We start from the raw sequence: 17863 nt of genomic DNA, 5'->3' as shown, positions 1-17863 counted from the left end.
AAAATGAAAAGTCAGAACTGTGACTGAGTATAAACCAACAATCTCAGTCACTCAGAATATACACTTAGTATATGTTAGAGGTTTAATATGCATTTAATATGTATTTATTAGATTAAAGACTTTACCAATTAATTGGGAGTGCATCGTGACGTTTTTTTGGACACGGTATAACACTTTGGGCCCTTTTATACAGCCGGCACAATAAGGCACAAGACATGTTTCCACGACTTGTTGCTATTTTCAGACCAACGCAACCTTAATTTTCCCGTTTTCCGCCACATTGTTTAAATAGCAAATGCATTTGTGCCACTTTGTGGACTCATAGGTGTTCTGGTCCAGAAAAGAGGCGTGTTAGGGTGCACTGTTGGAGCGTTGTTATTTTGAGGAACTGAAATAGACTGTGCAATAGACCAGCTGAGAGAAGGTTTAAAGTCCATCGCAGAGCGCGTCAGTTCTGCGCCGCTTAAACATTGCTTAAAACACACAGGATGCACAGCAATACACAAATATCTTTACATATGAATTAAAGCTTTTTTCCTCAAGCTATCAGACTGCTCAACTCACTCATGAAAACTGGATTATAAAAATCACACCCCACAACCCACACACACAAAAATCTGTGGAATTGTGAGAAAGGCAAACTCAATGTTTTTTTTTTTTATGTTAATATCCCTTGCACGTGTAATATGTTTACAAAATTCACTTACCTCTATGCTGTTACTTTGCACTTTTGCCATACTGCACCTAATTGCACTACAATAAATACCTCAACTTGGTCATATTCTGGAACAATAGGATATATGGTAATTGTTCACAGTTTATTATTGTCTATTTATTCAATTTATCTTGTACTATATTAGTTAAATGTTTAGTTTATGTCTAGTGTGTGTCATATTTTTGTTTTTAAATTGCACATTGGAGTATGGGAGAAACGCAATTTCAGTCTGCTGTGTAATGTACTGTTGCATGGTTTGATTGACAATAAAGTTGACTTGACTTGACTAAAGAATTAAAAAAAAATTTTTTATATTATTTTGTACATAAATATAAAAACCACCGCCTCCAGGCCTTCTTCACCTCGCTGGGCTTTTTCAGTTTATTCACGACAATTTGCTTTTGTTTAATGTGATTATTAGTAGTAGTGTTATGGTCAAATCTGTTGTTGTTAAAAAAAGGTGTAACTATAATTTAAACAACTATTAGTAAGACAATTATTTATTTCCTATCACTTTTTATCAATTTGCATTATTTTACATTAAAAATAGATTAAGTTTACTGTATTTTATATATTAGCTGTATATCATACCAATACCATATCATGTAAAGTGTAAAGAGTTCCCAGTTATCAAGCAGACTGTCTACTAATTACTGCTTACTACTGCTAGTAGTTGCTAAGCTATATTTAGTCAACAGATTACCACAAGGAGATTATCAAACCAGTCTAACTGTTGTGTACAACTGCCTTCTGGAAAAGACTAAAAACAACACAAACACATTCAACATTCATATCATGGTCTGTTTAAAGATCGTGAAACACAAAGATGTTACAAAGCACTATGATGGTGTTTTGCTGTAATTCATGAAGTCAAACAGAGAATGTCTTAGCTGGTGTGTTATTTCAAAGTAATTATTTCGTATTAAATGAAAAATGTATACAAACAGATCACAAAAATAAAGTGGAATCCTTAATTGTTTGGCGTCACATACAATTTAACTCCATTTAAAAGCACTTGTATGTTGATTAGAAGTTTAGCACTTGTCACAATTACAAGCTGCTCATAACAACCCACATGAGATTAAGACACTCAAACAAGTCATGGAAATATATAAATGCCCTGATAAAGTTCCACAGGTTGAATGCTATAGTGCAACTAATGGTGTTAAACTATCCTTTATATAGGTTATACGATTACATTTTTATATATGATCCTGTACATTTAAGTAATTTATTGGCATAGCTAACTTCATGAAAACAATATTGTTTTAAATCTAAGCAATATGTTGCATAATTACTACAATATTGTAACAGACATGACAAGTGGCTGTTGAAAAGATGTATACTTTATATTGAAAACTAAAGCACATGTTTGTTTGCTTTTTTTATTTTGCATCCTTCAGCATGAATCCCGAGGCTTCTCTTAGATGCTCATGGTGCAGTGGATGAACTGTGAGAGGAGACACAAGCAATAAATTACAATCATTTATGCACTGTAGAAAATTGTTGCTGGCTGAATTGTTCCTAGCTGAATCAAATAAAATGTTCTAGTTGTCTCAACTGATCAGTCAAACTGACTAAACATATTAGGTTACACTTTGTGGAACTTATTAAATCAAGTTAAAATAACAAAAACTGTTGTTATCATGACTTTGTCATATAATTTCAAACAAGCATACACTGCCTAATGAAGGGCAAGACATAAGAAATTATAAAATTTGAATTTATGAAATGTCAACAGGTTTAATATTTCAATAAAGATTGCTAAATTAGATTGCTTAATTAGGGTGCTTTCACACCTGCCTTATGTAGTTTGGTTGAATCGCACTAGAGTTCATTTTCCCTTTCGGTGCGTTTCGTTTGGGCAGGAAAGAATGCAGCAATCGTACTCGAGTGCGCACCAAAAGTGGACTAAATAAGCGTACCGAGACCTGCTTGAAGAGGTGGTCTCGGTACGCTTTTAAACGAACCCTGGGGCGTTTCGTTTGTGGTGAGAATATGATTCGTACTAATATAGGTCCAACCGCAAAAAGTACTGCGCCTTTTGGACTAATCTTGCTGCCGAAGGCCGATGCGCTGTGCATTATGGGATATGGAGGAAAAATATTTGTTGACAGCGCTTTACCAACAGAGAGAGAGAGAGGGGAAAGCATTACCTGATGGATCGTTGGTAATATTTCCGCAAGATGACCATGTCGCAGTTTAGCTAAATTAATTCACGGCTCCTCCTTGACGTGCGATGCATTAAAACACTGTTTTCCAGTCGCGGCCGCGCTTCATTCTCGAAATGTATAGTTTGTCTAAAGCAGGGATAAAATCAGTCAGCGCAGTCGTCCCTCAAGAGTAAAAGCGACATTTTGTGTCTGCCGGTTTGTTTACTTGCGGGAGTTTATTGGCATTTTCCCGCACCTGAATTCTGACCAATCAATAAGCAGTTTAGGAAATATGTTCAACAACATCTGGCCAATGAGAGATGTGGATTTTGTCAGATGACTGCATTTTGGTTCGTTTCAACTGGTTCGGACCAAAGCCAGCAGTGTGGTGTGAAAACGACTTAAAGACGGCAGAAAATGCAACAATGCATCATTTATTGTTCTTGCTCCAGACCAAATGAAGCAAACTACAGATGTGAAAGCACCCTAAGAATCCCTTTTTGTCTGAAAAAGGTATATTATACATATACAGAAGATGGTTCGAGGTTTACATATCCATATGTAAAATCAACACTAGAAAGGAACCCAAACCACTTTTTGCACTTTAACTTTACCGTGATATAACCATGGCAAATCAAACTTAACAATCCGAATTTTGTCTTTTCTATCGGTCACATATCGACTTATAGGTTACATTGTAGAGACAGCTATTTCAAAATAAAAACACAATTCTGAAGTGAACATTACATTCTCGAATGTTTTTTGTGACTTACATCGTCATATTGAAATGTCGCCATTCCCTGTTGTGCTTGGTCCCTCTTTCTGAACACATCTGTTTTAAAAGACAAATTACAGTAAAGACATTCATATTCATCACTTAATTTGATTTAAATGATTGGCTGGGGGTGTTTAATTATTCACAGTTCAAGTTTCACACTTTATTTAAACAGTATTTATGCTTTCCACCAAAACAAGCTACACTTGTGATATTTTCACCAAAAATGTGTAAAATAAACAATAAAAATCTGAAAATATATAATAAAAACGCCATGCCCTATTAACATAAGATGCAGCACTGTGGCACATGATAAATGCTATATTTTTAAAAATACATTTGAAAATAATACTATTAATGAAGAACATTTCATTATTAAAGTTTTCCAATATTAAATGAGTTTTTCTTTAAATACTATTTTTAAAATTCAGTTCATTGACATTCTGAAGTACCCATTTCGTTTTACACACACATATATATATATATATATATATATATATATATATATATATATATATATATATATATATATATATATATATATATATATATATATATATACACACACACACACACACACACACACACACACACACTTTATTTTTATTTCTCTTTTTTAAGGGAAAAAAACAAGGAAAAAATATAAATAATAGATATAAAAAATAATAATAATAATAATTTAATAAAATAAATAATACAATAAAACACCGGAACTTAAATGAACAGTTGACTGGTCACATATTTCCTTACAGGTCACATTAACAAATACATATAGAAATCAGATTACACTGTGTAAAGGCATAAGTACAATCCATTTCTCCCAATATTGCAGGTATTTGTCCATTTGTAGTTTTAGAGAAAAAGTTATCCTCACCTATTTTGAACATTAGATATGATATCCAACCATTTAGATTTTGTAGGGGGTTCCAGTTGTAGTCACTTCACAGTTTTCTTATGGGTTGCTAGGAGTATTTTTAATAAATACTTGATCCATTTCGTTTTTTTTTTTTTTTTTCGTTTTGGTTTTAGTTTCATCATGAGATTAACGGAACACTTTGACCAAAGGGAAAGTTCAGTGTTTTCACAGTTTACTTGAACACTTGTGCAAACCACAGACGCCACTGAATCCAAAACTACACAAATGGAGCTTTGCAGAGTAAAAATGATGAAGTATTGAGGCAAAGATCTTCATTTTAGAGATAATATAGGCTATGTGTATGCCTAGATTACATTTTTGGCAGATGATGGAAAAACAGATAGGATGTATTGTTTATAAAAGAGGTTTATGTATATAAACGGGCTTGACTGTTGTGTTTGGCTGTCATAGATGAGACAAAATAAGTTCCACCTACAGTTTTTCCATAAACAGCCACAGGTCAGATTTTCCACCACAGAATGTGTGCTTATTACATAATTTATTTTTTTTTGTATTGTATTTTATCTGTTAGTTTTTTAGTTTTTGTTGTTAGGTTCATTAAAGGGCACCTATTTTACCCCCTTTTCAAGATTTAAGATAAGTCTTTTGTGTCTCCAGAATGTGTCTGTAAAGTTTCAGCTCAAAACACCCCCCATCAGATTATTTATTATACCTTTCTAAACCTGATTTAAGTCCACAACCAGAATTGAAGTGTATCCTTTTATAACTGTATTGACATGCGGCCATGGTGATGAATTATATAGAGATTTTACTCTCTTTTCTTTATTACAAAGATGCTTTTTAAACTTGTAAAACTCATTCTTGATGTGCAGCTGATCACAGAGGCCTCAACAGATCTTTTAATCCCAGTTGCTTTGAGCAAGTCCTGTCTTGGGGATATGATTATACGCGTTACTACATAGACATGTTAATATGCAGCTGTCAATCAATTTGGTGGGCGGGGAAAACACACTCCTACGTTATGTTGCGGTTGGCCTCAAAATGGAAGGGATTTGGATCCTATTTTAACGTCAGCAAATTTAAAAAAAAAACTTTGTGTGTTACAGCTTACAGACTTGGATTTTAATCATAGGTGCCTTTTAAGGCTAATAAAATAATTTTTTTTTTTCAGTTAATGAAAATGTTTTATTTTTTGACCAATTTGTTTTCTTTTTTTATAGTTTATTTACTAAACTGCAAAAAAAGCTTTCTTACTTATATTTTTTACTTGTTTATAGTCCTAATATTATAAGATGCTTAATCAAAAATAATGTTCTAGACAAGTTAAAAATATAGTTTTGTTTTCAGAAATAACAAGTCGAAATTTAAGAGAATTCCTTCATTAAAACAAGCTACTGTATATTATCTGCCAAATATCCTTATTTCAAACCTAAAAATGAGATTATTTAAACAATAGCAGATTACTTTACGTTAAGGACACACTCACTTTATTTTCACTTATTGTTTATGAAAATAAATAATATTTTACTTGTTTAGAAAAAGATCTTTGGATATTTGGACTAGAAACAATAATACAAAAGTAAGAAAGATAGTAATACTCCAAGTCAGAAAAGCATTTTTTTTTTAATGTAAAAAAGCCTTAGTGCATTTCACTGAACCATTCCTCGCTTCTACTGGTTGTTGCTAGCAAAATTTGCATAAAACAAAACTTTTCGGAAATCGTCACATGACTTGTGACAAGATGCACACACCTGCATCTCGTCATCAAAGGTTAGCATCACTTGTTCACTAGAGATCACTGGCTCTTCATTGAAATAAATGGGAACGATGCATTGGTTAAAAACAGGGTTGAAACACATTTTTACTACTAAAATTCCTAGACTTTTGAAAGACTTTGAAGCAAATTTTCATTACCTATTGTTTTATGTAATGTCTACATATACCTGACAAATAATAATTAAAAGAAAGCGATGCACATTCAAATGTTTTCAAGCATATCGTAAAATTGGCAACAATCTCTTTAGTTTACATTTATTTTTACATCTATGTAAAATTTATTTGGATAATGCTTACACTGCACAACTAATGTGAGATTATGTGATTGGCCAAGGACAGAAAAGACGTAACGACAACTAACCTATATTTCAAATATACAGCTATAGTATTTGTTCAACAAATTGTCATGACTTTTCCAAAAGTTTGTGGGTTTTTCCCAAACTTTTCCAGGCCTGGAAAATGCCATGTCTAGATTGCATGTCTTTTTCAGGTTTTCCATGACTATGAATTGGGTTTTTTCACTGCTTTTCAATGGTAGTGGGAACTAGATTTAAATCTGGTCTGGTCCTTTTAATTTTGTACAATCAAATTAACAAAACTTTTAACATTACTAAAAACATTTGATTACGGTTCTTAAAGAAAATATTCAGAGTAGTAACCAAATAACTTTTTCTGCTCATGTTGCAGACACCCAATATGTGAATCAAGCATTGCTCACAGTAACGTTTAATCAACCAAAAGCCTTCTTCACAATCAGAATGCAAGGAAAGACATAAAACTTACCAGTCAAGCTCCTTAGTTTGACACAGCAAGCCACATAATCATCAAATGTGATCTTTCCTTGAGAGCTGTAGCGCTTGATTATGCTGTTCATGGCCTGAGGACTCAGTCTGTACCCTAAAACAAGACACACAGTAACATTTAAGTATGCATTTTTACAGTTTATTCACATCCTGTCAACAATTAGGAAATCCAGTTCCTCAAAAAAGACGTTTTTTCCTCAATCTTGTTCAGCAGTCTTATCAGGAAACAAATTAAAATATAGCTATTCCACCTTGTTTTTTGGCATTTATTTATCTAAAGCACTGTTGAAGAAAGGTTTTCAGTGAAGGAGATGTATTTAAAACTGGAGGGGATGTATTCATTCATCAGAACATACTCTTTCATGGATACACTGCAATAATCTTTATAAAACCTTGTGTTTCCATTTACTTTCTATAACATAATTAATTTTTTTATTGGCTGCGTTCAGTGCGTTGTCATTTGGTTGATTTAAAAGCTATTAATTCACCTTAAAGTATAAGAATTGAAGTGAAAATATTATCAAGAATAGCATAATTTTCACTGTTCTACAGAAAATTACACATATTAAAAAAATGTTTGAAGATGTCTAAAACCCTAGACCTCATGGCTAAAACAAGGCTACATTTGGGATGTCAGTGGATAAACTAATATACTTTTAACAGCAGTCTAAAAAAGTAGACTACTCATCAAATAGACTGATTAGACAGACTTCACGTGTAGTCATTAATTCATGTCTATTTGATGATACTCCATTTTTTCTAACCATTGTTAGACGTCTATTGGATTTCCATTGACAGACCGAATTTAGACTTGTTTTAGCCAAAAGGTCTGTTTTTAAACATATATTAGATGCATTTTAGACTTCTTTTAATCACAAAAGTGCTTACTGGAGAAACTTTATTTGTGTAGTCATTCATTTATGTCTACTTGACAATAGTCTATTTTTGAAATATTCTTAGTTGTCTATTAGATGTTTACTGAAAGACCAAATTTAATCTTGCTTTAGCCTAAAGGACTATGTTTAGACATCTATTAGGTGCCTATTAAAATTATTTTAATCACAAAATTTCATCCTGGACAGACTTCATGTGTGTAGTCATTCATTCAATTCGATTTGATGATAGTCCATTTTTGATCTATTGTTAGACGTCTATTAGATGTTCACTAACAGACTAAATTTAGCCTTGTTTTAGTCAAAAGGTTTATGTTAAGACATCTATTAGGTGCCTATTAGAGTTATTTTAAATCACAAAAATTCTTCCTGGACAGACTTCGTGTGTGAAGTCATTCATTCATGTCTATTTGATGATAGTCTATTTTTGATCTATTGTTAGACATCTGTTAGATGTTCATTGACATCCCAAATTTAGCCTTGTTTAAGCCAAAAAGGTTTCTGTTTAGACATCTATTAGATGCCTTTTAGACCTCTTTCAATCACAAAAATGCTTGCTGGACAGACTTCATGTGTACAGTAATTAATTCTTGTCGATTTGATGATAGTCTGTTTTTAAACTAATGTTCGACGTCTATTAGATTTTCACTGACAGATCACATTTAGCCTCGATTTAGCCAAAAGGTCTGTTTTCAGACATCTATTAGACTTCCTTTAATCACAAAAATACTTGGGATGCAACCTGCCATGGACCAATCTAACAATAAAGAACAATAATAACAGAAACAAAATGGATATTTATTCCAAATATTTACCCATAGAGGAAATGGCCTGATTCATTTCCTGTGGGTCGACTGTGCCACTCATGTCCCTGTCAATGCTCATGAAGTGCTGCTTCCAGCCATTGAGCACTGCCCACAATTCTTTGAACTCATTGAAGCCCATCGAGTAAGACATGTCTCTCTGATGAACAGTTAAGTAATGGGGGAAAAAAGCTTGAGTAATATTGAGTGTTTCTAAAGTGCTACTGTACATACAACATGACCTATCACCAAATACACACAAAGAAACCTAGGAAATCCTCTGGAAAAAATAGCAGTTGCTGAATAAACAGAAGATTTAGCTGCTTTCTTTGAATCGGCATGACTAATAAACGATTTATGTCAAACACTTGAGTAGTTATGAGGTGAGTTTGAAGTAGAAACATTATTATTAGTTGTAATTTTTAAGCTATGAAAACTAATTTTTCTTAGTTTATTACAAAGCAACACAAACAGCTGTCATGATCGCAGAACTATTATCTTGTTGTTATTATATACCGATTTAACCGAATTAGATTTGCTTTCAGATGGCGTGAAGGCGAGTAAATTATGAGGTAATTATGAGGTCAGTTGATCTTTTTTTAGGTGAACTGATCCTTTATTTGCACCATTATAATAATAAATTTTTTTTTAGATGTTTTTATGTTGAAATAGTCAAAATCACAGACATTTTAGTGGCACTAATACTGTAATATTAACAACACTACAATTCAAACCACATGCAATTCAGCACGTCTGAGTGAGAAGGATACATCAAGCATGCTGATCATCAGTCTACATGTCTCAAGGTTGAAAGCTGCAAGACAAAAAAGGAGTGTTACAGTCATAAATCTGCGAATGCTTTAAGTTTACGGCTATGAAGAACTATTACGCTTCACTATTAAATTTAGATAAACTTTGTCTTACGTCTATAGCCACCAGAGAAATTAGCTTGAGTCAAACAAGCCTGAAGTTCTTCTGCAGATATCTGGCCATCCTAAAGACAAACAAATTGAATATATTATTTACAGCATCTATTAACAAACAAGTTTTCATCAAAGTAAAATGAAGGATTTCTGCTACAGATTGACACAAAGATTGGCAAATTTTATATGCAATCTTTCTGTGAATAAAATTATCTTACATCAATCTATTTTAACCCTTGTGTACTGTTCAAACCGACCACCCTTTTGTTATGTTAATGGCTGTTTTTGCCCCACTGACTTCTATTATATCCACATTCTTTCATTTGCAAAGCCATGACACCAAATAATCATGCATTCTCGATTGTTGGTGGTTTTCCCTGTGGGGAAGAGGTTATATTGGACATTTGTACTGTTGATCATCCGTTAGCACCATAAATCCTTTAGATAGGCCTGTTCAAAAATGTTTCTGCTGTTTATATGGAGTTCTATGGAGTGAAATAGCAAATTAGGCTGTGCGTGCATAAATACACGTACTATGTTTACTATGTTCTGAGAGCTGAGCTGTTTATTTTTATTTTCTCAAACATATCAAGGTAAGTGTGCAAGGGTTTCTCTAAGGCCAGTTAAATGTGACCTAACTCTGATTTTTTGCTCATATGTGACACAGATCGGATCTTTTCTATGACCGTGTAAACACGAAAAAAAAGTATGTATTCGGATATTCAGAGATCGCTTCATATGTGGAAATAAATCAGATATAAATCGGATATGTGACGATGCGACTATCATGTAAACAGGCAGATCAGATTTATTGAGGCGTTCCGTTTTGTATGACATTGTGGTGCTTCTTTGCAGTTTATTGACGTAGAAGGGAGTGCATGTGTGGAGACGCCGATGCAGTAAACAACAACAACAACAACAACAGAGGAAACACGCTGGAGGAAAGTGGTCAGCCACCACAGTGTTCACCCACCAGACTTGAGATCCCTCTCGCACCCACAAATTCCTCTGAAAGGTGCAGGACACCATATATAAACCATAGGCGCAAGCTGCGATGACGGCTCTTTCCCTCGTCAGCCTCAAAATCATTTTAAATTTGGGCGAACTTTGCATTTTTCGCAGAGCTAAAAGCAAAACAATTTCTTCCATTTTGGCTATTGTGGCGCAGATGCTAAACCCACCTTTACGTCATGAATTGCAGAGCAAGTGTAAACACATGAATCGGATATGAGTCATGATTAAAAGAAAGTGTAAACGGACAGGCAAAAAAAACTGATATAGGTAAAAAAAAAAATTAAATCGGAATTGGGCATCAAGACCTGACAGTGTAAACAGGGTCTTTTACTCTCACACACATTACACTCCATATAAAAGCCAAAAACTAAGATTTTTTTTGCACTGTAACTGCTGATAAACAGTATAAATCACAAATTGTACCTCTTCCCAACAGGGAAAACCACCAACAATCAAGAATGCATGATTATATGCCGTTGCAGCCTTCAAATAAACAAATATGGTTATAATGGAAGTTAGAGGGGCAAAAACAGCCACTAACATAACGAAAGGGTAGCAAATTTGTGAGTGTATTGTTGAGTTCTTACTTGGCCAGCGATAGCAGTGAAGTATCCATACAGAGGGTCCTGCTGCTGTCCAGGGAATCCACCGGGATACTGCAGAGAAGAACATGGAGAAGTTGATTTTAGTGAGTTAAATGGTGGTAATAAGGACATATTCTTATTATTAGTTTTTATTGAAGATGGCTTATTTTATAATTGGTATTTTAATTATTAAACTATTTTAATGATTTACTTATCTCACTCACTGGCCTTTGGCTTTGTCCCTGATACATTAGAATAAGAATGAACTGCCAGTGACACTACCTGACAAAAGTCTTGTCTCCTGTCCAAGTTTTAGGAACAACAAATAACAACTTGACTTCTAGTAGATGATTTGGTATCGAAAGTGGCTTATATGAAAGGCAAAGGCATCTGGATTACTCTTATTTTAACAAAATAAAATATGATCATGCCTTGATTTTTAATTAAGGTCTGACTTTGCTTAGACAAAAGTCTTGTCACTGAACAGAAATAATGTACAGTATAGAATATAAAGTCATGCTGCAGTGGATAAAGAATTAATATTGTGTATGGCTCCCATGAGCTTGGAGGACTGCATCCATACATCTCTGCAATGACTCAAATCACTTATTAATAAAGTCATCTGGAAAGAAAGCGTTCTAGCAGGACTCCCAGAGTTCATTAAAATTCTTTGGATACATCTTTAATGCCTCCTCCTTCATCTTACCCCAGACAAGCTCAATAATGTTCATATCTGGTCACTGTGCTGGCCACTCCTGGAGCACCTTGACCTTCTTTGCTTTAAGGAACTTTGATGTGGAGGCTGAAGTATGAGAAGGAGTGCTATCCTACTGAAGAATTTGCCCTCTCCTGTGCTTTGTAATGTAATGGGAAGCACAAATGTCTCAGGCTGTTGATGTTGCCATCTACTCTGCAGATCTCTCGCACCCCCCCATACTGAATTTAACTCCAAACCATGATTTTTTTCCTACACCAAATTTGACTAATTTCTTTCCAATAGGTCTTCTGCAGTATTTGTGATGATTTGGGATGCAGTTCAACAGATAATTCATCAGAAAAAAAATCTACCTTCTGCCACTTCTCCAAATGATCAACTAGAAGTCAAGTTATTATGTGTTGCTCCAACAACTGGGACTGACGACAAGATTTTTGTCAGGTAGAGTACTCTGACATGTTTTATGTGGCAGATGCCATTTTACTATTTTTATTTGATGACATGACCAAATCAAAGACGATACATTAATGTTTTCCCACACTGCCAAAAATCATTGTAAACTTTAAGGCACAAAAGCAGTATTTTGCTAAAAAAAAAAAAATGTATAGCAGCAACAGTAAAAACCTGTTAACTACAATTAATCTTCGAATTTAAAGAGAAAAACTGTAAATAGTTTAATTCTGCATTAAATTTCTATTTTACAAAGTTTATTTTGTTAGCGCACATTATAAGTTTTAAGGGGCACAACAAATCTATTTAAGTCCAGCATTCTCCAGCCTCTGGCACCTAGACTGCAGATCTGTACAAGATGGCCATAGGAGAAATGGTCGTGCCCAACTGAGCCTGGTTTTTTATACTTCACTTTCGCCAATTGGTGAGTTTTTTACTTACTGCTGTCGCCACTGGCTTGCAATGTTTGGGACTTGTAGAGCTGCGCATCCTTGGATAACTCTTTAGTGTCTGGACTCTCAGCAGTGAATATTGAACCACAGTGAAATGAACTGAACTAAACTGAACTGAACATACACTCTGAAAACTGAACTGACACTGTTTCAATTCACTATAATCTTCTATGTGAAGCTGCTTTGACACTATCTACATTGTAAAAACGCACTTCAAATAAAAATGAATTGAATTAAATTAAATAATCAAATCTAAGGGCGAGGCAATGGCGCAGTAGGTAGTGCTGTCGCCTCACAGCAAGAAGCTCACTGGTTCGAACCTCGGCTCAGTTGGTGTTTCTTTGTAGAGTTTGCATGTTCTCCCTGCCTTCGCGTGGGTTTTCTCCGGGTGCTCCGGTTTCCCCCACAGTCCAAGACATGACATGTGGTACAGGTGAATTGGGTAGGCTAAATTGTCCGTAGTGTATGAATGTGTGTGTGGATGTTTCCCAGAGATGGGTTGCGGCTGGAAGGGCATCTGCTGCGTAAAAACTTGCTGGATAAGCTGGCGGTTCATTCTGTTGTGGCGACCCCAGATTAATAAAGGGACTAAGCTAACAAGAAAATGAATGAATGAATGAATGAATGAATGAATGAATAATCAAATCTATCCATTTGTTTCCAGTCTGGAATGGCAGTCCTTCAATGATGATGCCAGTTTGACAGCTTGGGCGAAATTTGCTTCGAGAAAAAAATGAAAAGAGGATAATTAAAATATAACCCCGCCCCCTACTTAATATTCCATTTCATTTAAAATTACCCCATCCTACTGAAATGAAAGTGAGCGGCACCATCCGGTTCACATGAACGTTAACATCACATTAGTTGTAAAGTAAAAGGAAATGTAGCAACAGTGGTCTTTCCCATGTTGTTTCACATCTAGTTTTTTTAGAAGCAATCCAAAAAAAATTACTCTGTTCATTACTCAGATACAAAGCATCATGTCTTTTAATTAAATATCTGAATATGCAAATTATATAAGAGCACCATATAATATATAAAAGTCACCATTGGCTTGCTTGGTTTGGGACCTGTGGAACTGCACATCAATGGATTTGCTCTTCAGTGTTTGGACTTTCAGCAGTGAAAATGAAACCACACTGAACTGAACTAAACTGATCCTCAATTCTGAAAACTGGACTGACACGGTTTCAATTTACTAGAACTTCGATGATAAGCTGCTTTGACACAATGTTACATTGTAAGTGCTATAGAAATAAAGATGAATAGGATTAACTGGTATACATGAATATCTAAATTCAAATTTAATTCTAAGTTTGTTTATTTGTGCCAACTTTGTGCTTTCAACACCAGTCAACTCTAGTTTTAGTTTTTTGAGGTAAACCATTGTGGTCATGACCTCCTGCAGTGGATTTTAAGTCTGTCTACCCACAAAATTAGAGATTTAAAATGTCTCCTTTGATTGATTATCAAAATAATGTATTTTATTAGCTTATTTCATCAAAGAAAATGGTCAGAGTATGTCAAAGCTAGAATTGAAAACCAATGACCTACAGGCTACGCATGCCTCATAATCTGACACACCCAGTGCTGGTCAAAGGTGACTGTACTAATCAGCCGAGTAGAACCAGGTGTGTGTTCAAACCAAAGTCAACATTGGCAGAACAGATACAATAGGCTAGATGCACTGGGACTTTTAATTTAAATAAGCCAGCTCAAGGCACTTCCGGTGAACTGTTATGCCATTATAAACTCACCTCATTTAAGATTTATATGGCTTGTTTAAAATTCAACTGAACAAAAACACTCGACTTGAGGTTCAGTCAATGGCGGGTACATTTTTATTATTCTGGAAACTATCCCTTTTATAAATGAACAAAAAAATATAAATAAGTTAATAATTATAAGTTAATAATTATAAGTAATAATTTGCGATATAGAATAAAAACTAAACATAGAATTAATTTTAACACTTGTTAATTGAAAGAACATCATGAAAAAAATATATATATGTTAAATATATATGTTATTCAGAAAATAGTACTTAAACTTCTTTTCCCCCCCAAATTACTTACATTGTTTGTGTTTGGCTGAAGTCAAGCATTTTTGTTTTCCAACAAGAAATTATGAACAAATTTGAAAAAAAAAAAATAAATAAATTTAAGTGGTACATTTCAAGGGCACTTTTATAAAAATAAAAATAAGCATCATTTAACTATAGAGATTGCGCAAACAAAAATGTTGACACAAATAATATCCAAATATAGGTGTTTTTAGCAAACAGTTAACTACTAATTAGGTACAACCTTACAGTTCTCTACACAAGGCAGCTAGAAGCAGCATTATAAAACATTTTCAAGACATTCATATAAAGTAGGGGGCGGCTAATAAAACAGGACGTGTGTGTGCATGTGTGTGAAAGAAAAGATTTGGAGCAAATAGCTTATGTTCCAGTGTATGTGGAGAAGGTTTGGCTTTGTGCGTGTGAGAGAGATTATTAGAAATTACTATTACTAAATAACACAACATGGACATCATACAGGAAATCAAAAACATTATAATTAATTTAAAAAATAAACATTTGTGAAAATATCCTGTGTAATTATAGCAAAGGTCATGAATACAAATTACCACATGTATTCCCACACGGAAAGAATCTAGATAAATATAAATGTTGTATTATAGGTTTTGATATAGGCTTTAATACATGTGACATATATAAAATTGGCTGTTTTCCTATATTATATGTACATACGCGTAAAACTGGAAAACAGACAATTTTATGTTACATTTATACTAAAAATATACATAAAATTATTATATTAAAAAACCTATATCAAAACCTCTGTTTATGTAGGTTCTTTCTGTGTGGGCTCTCACTTATTTGCCATAGTTAAATTCCAAAACATGATAAATACATGTAAAATCAATTTCAAGTGTTCGCACATACATACCAGGGTTTCAGCTCAGTTAAATTTAAGACTTTTTAAGACTTTTTTAAGACCATTATGGATTAAATTTTACACTCATAAAGGGCTAAAGGCTAAGGAATTTTTCGAATGCCCAGTTGGAAAAGATTTTTATTAGTCCTTTCAAAAAATGTATTATTATTTAATACATTTAATAATAAATTCATTTATTCATTCATTTTCTTTTCGGCTTAGTCCCTTTACTAAACTGTGGTCGCCACAGCGGAATGAACCGCCAACTTATCCAGCATATGTTTTACGCAGCAGATGCCCTGCCAGCTGCAACCCATCACTGGGAAACACATACACACTCGTTCACATACACAGACACTCATACACTATGGTCAATTTTAGCATACCCAATTCACCTATAGCGCATGTCTTTGGACTGTGGGGGAAACCAGAGCACTCGTAGGAAACCCAGACAAACACGGGGAGAACATGCCAACTCTACACAGAAATGCCAACTGACCCAGCCGAGGCTCGAACCAGCGACCTTCTTACTGTGAGTCAAACATGCTACACCCTGCGCCACCGTGTCGCCATTTAATAATACATTAATGATAAACAATTAAAATATTTTTGATTTCTGGGCTAACGTTAAATATTTTAAATATTGTGTTAAAGAAGCAAGCTATACAAACACTTTTTTCCAACATAAACTTTCTTTAAAATAAAAAAATTAACAAATGCTCAATAACTATCATAAAATAAATCTCTGCATAGCATACTGTCCGGGTCGGTGTTCTGAGCAGTAAATCCATGAAGAACTTTTAAACAAATATTAGGATTGTTGCTGATTGTATGGGTTTTTGCCAGATTGAGTAGCAATACATGAACAAAAAAACGAACTACAACACAATATTTCAGTAAATTTACGACTTTTTCAGGCCTAAAATGTGGATTTTAAGATTTAAGACTTTTTAAGACCCTGCAGAAACCCTGACATACATTTTTTAGTTCTTAGTTATTGCCTTGATAATAGAAAATATGAACTAGGCATCATGTATGACAGTTGCCAAAGTGAGATATGAGCTATATAGGAGACTTCTTGTATGTACATATAGGGCTTTTATGTGGATACAAAGAAGCAATACAGGAGACCTATATGGCCTGTATAAGCACATATATATACACCTCAGTTTTGCCTATACGTGACATATACGTGCTGCATATAAGATTCACATATGCGCATACTCATATAGGTTCTTTCCATGTGGGTTTTTATCCACTTAAATTGGGTTTGGGGTCATAAAGATCCCAAAGGACTTTCATATCTATTTTATCAACGCTTCACCACTGCCTAGAACACTAGAGAACACGGTAAAAACTTTTAAAACACCCAATGTGAGGTAAAAATCACAGTAATAGCGTAATTTACTTGGTTCAGTGGCGCCCTAAACAATATTAAGTGCCCGGTGTTTTAAAATAAGCAGCAGGGTGTTTGACATTGAGCTTTCTAAATGTTCTCCGTCAAACATCCTTGTGCAGCGTATGAATTAATATCATTAGGAGTAACTCAATAAATCAGTCCTACCCCGCCCGCTGCAGGAGGTGCGCCATATCCTTGGTAATTCATTTTATAAGCTCGATTTTTTTCAGCAGATTGTCAAAAACCGGAGAAGCTGATTGTTGGGGTCTCCAGGAGATTGTCAAAAACCCAGAGAAACGCGAATTCTTCAGAAGATACTGATCAAAAACCCGCACAAGTTGATGCTAAAGAAAGTATGTGGGTTTAGTCTCCGCCCTCTTCCGTAATGGGTGTCTTCTGGGGTTGAGCAAAGCAACGGCTGCAATATGATCTACTTCCTGAATTTGTAAAATGGTTTAATGTAAATGAAGGATCAACAACAGAAAATTTCTAGTCTTCCTTCAGTGTAAAACTCATTGGTTTGAAAGGGTTTACAGTTACACATATATCATTGGCTGTTCAATGATACAGCGACACCTGCTGTCTAATG

At 34.4% G+C, this 17863-nt stretch overlaps 1 protein-coding gene across 2 annotated transcripts; it reads right to left on the bottom strand.

Moving 5' to 3' along the window:
• Window positions 1–1502: 1502 nt before the first annotated feature.
• On the bottom strand, window positions 1503–17633 carry sri (sorcin). Of its 2 annotated transcripts, none has more exons than XM_087285375.1 (8): window positions 17440–17633; window positions 11320–11388; window positions 9720–9789; window positions 9566–9609; window positions 8808–8955; window positions 7080–7193; window positions 3642–3700; window positions 1503–2165 (listed from the first exon to the last, which is right to left on the bottom strand). In XM_087285375.1, the coding sequence occupies exons 1-8, from the start codon at window positions 17479–17481 to the stop codon at window positions 2139–2141; spliced, it is 573 nt and encodes a 190-aa protein (XP_087141501.1). In that variant the 5' UTR covers window positions 17482–17633; the 3' UTR covers window positions 1503–2138.
• Between the last annotated feature and the right edge of the window lie 230 nt (window positions 17634–17863).

The sequence above is a fragment of the Danio rerio genome, chromosome 16, assembly GCF_052040795.2.
Source record: "Danio rerio strain M-AB ecotype USA chromosome 16, GRCz13ab, whole genome shotgun sequence".
NCBI classification, from domain to species: domain Eukaryota; kingdom Metazoa; phylum Chordata; class Actinopteri; order Cypriniformes; family Danionidae; genus Danio; species Danio rerio.
The sequence above is the reverse complement of the archived record's forward strand: the minus strand, read 5'-3'. Positions and strand labels throughout refer to the sequence as shown.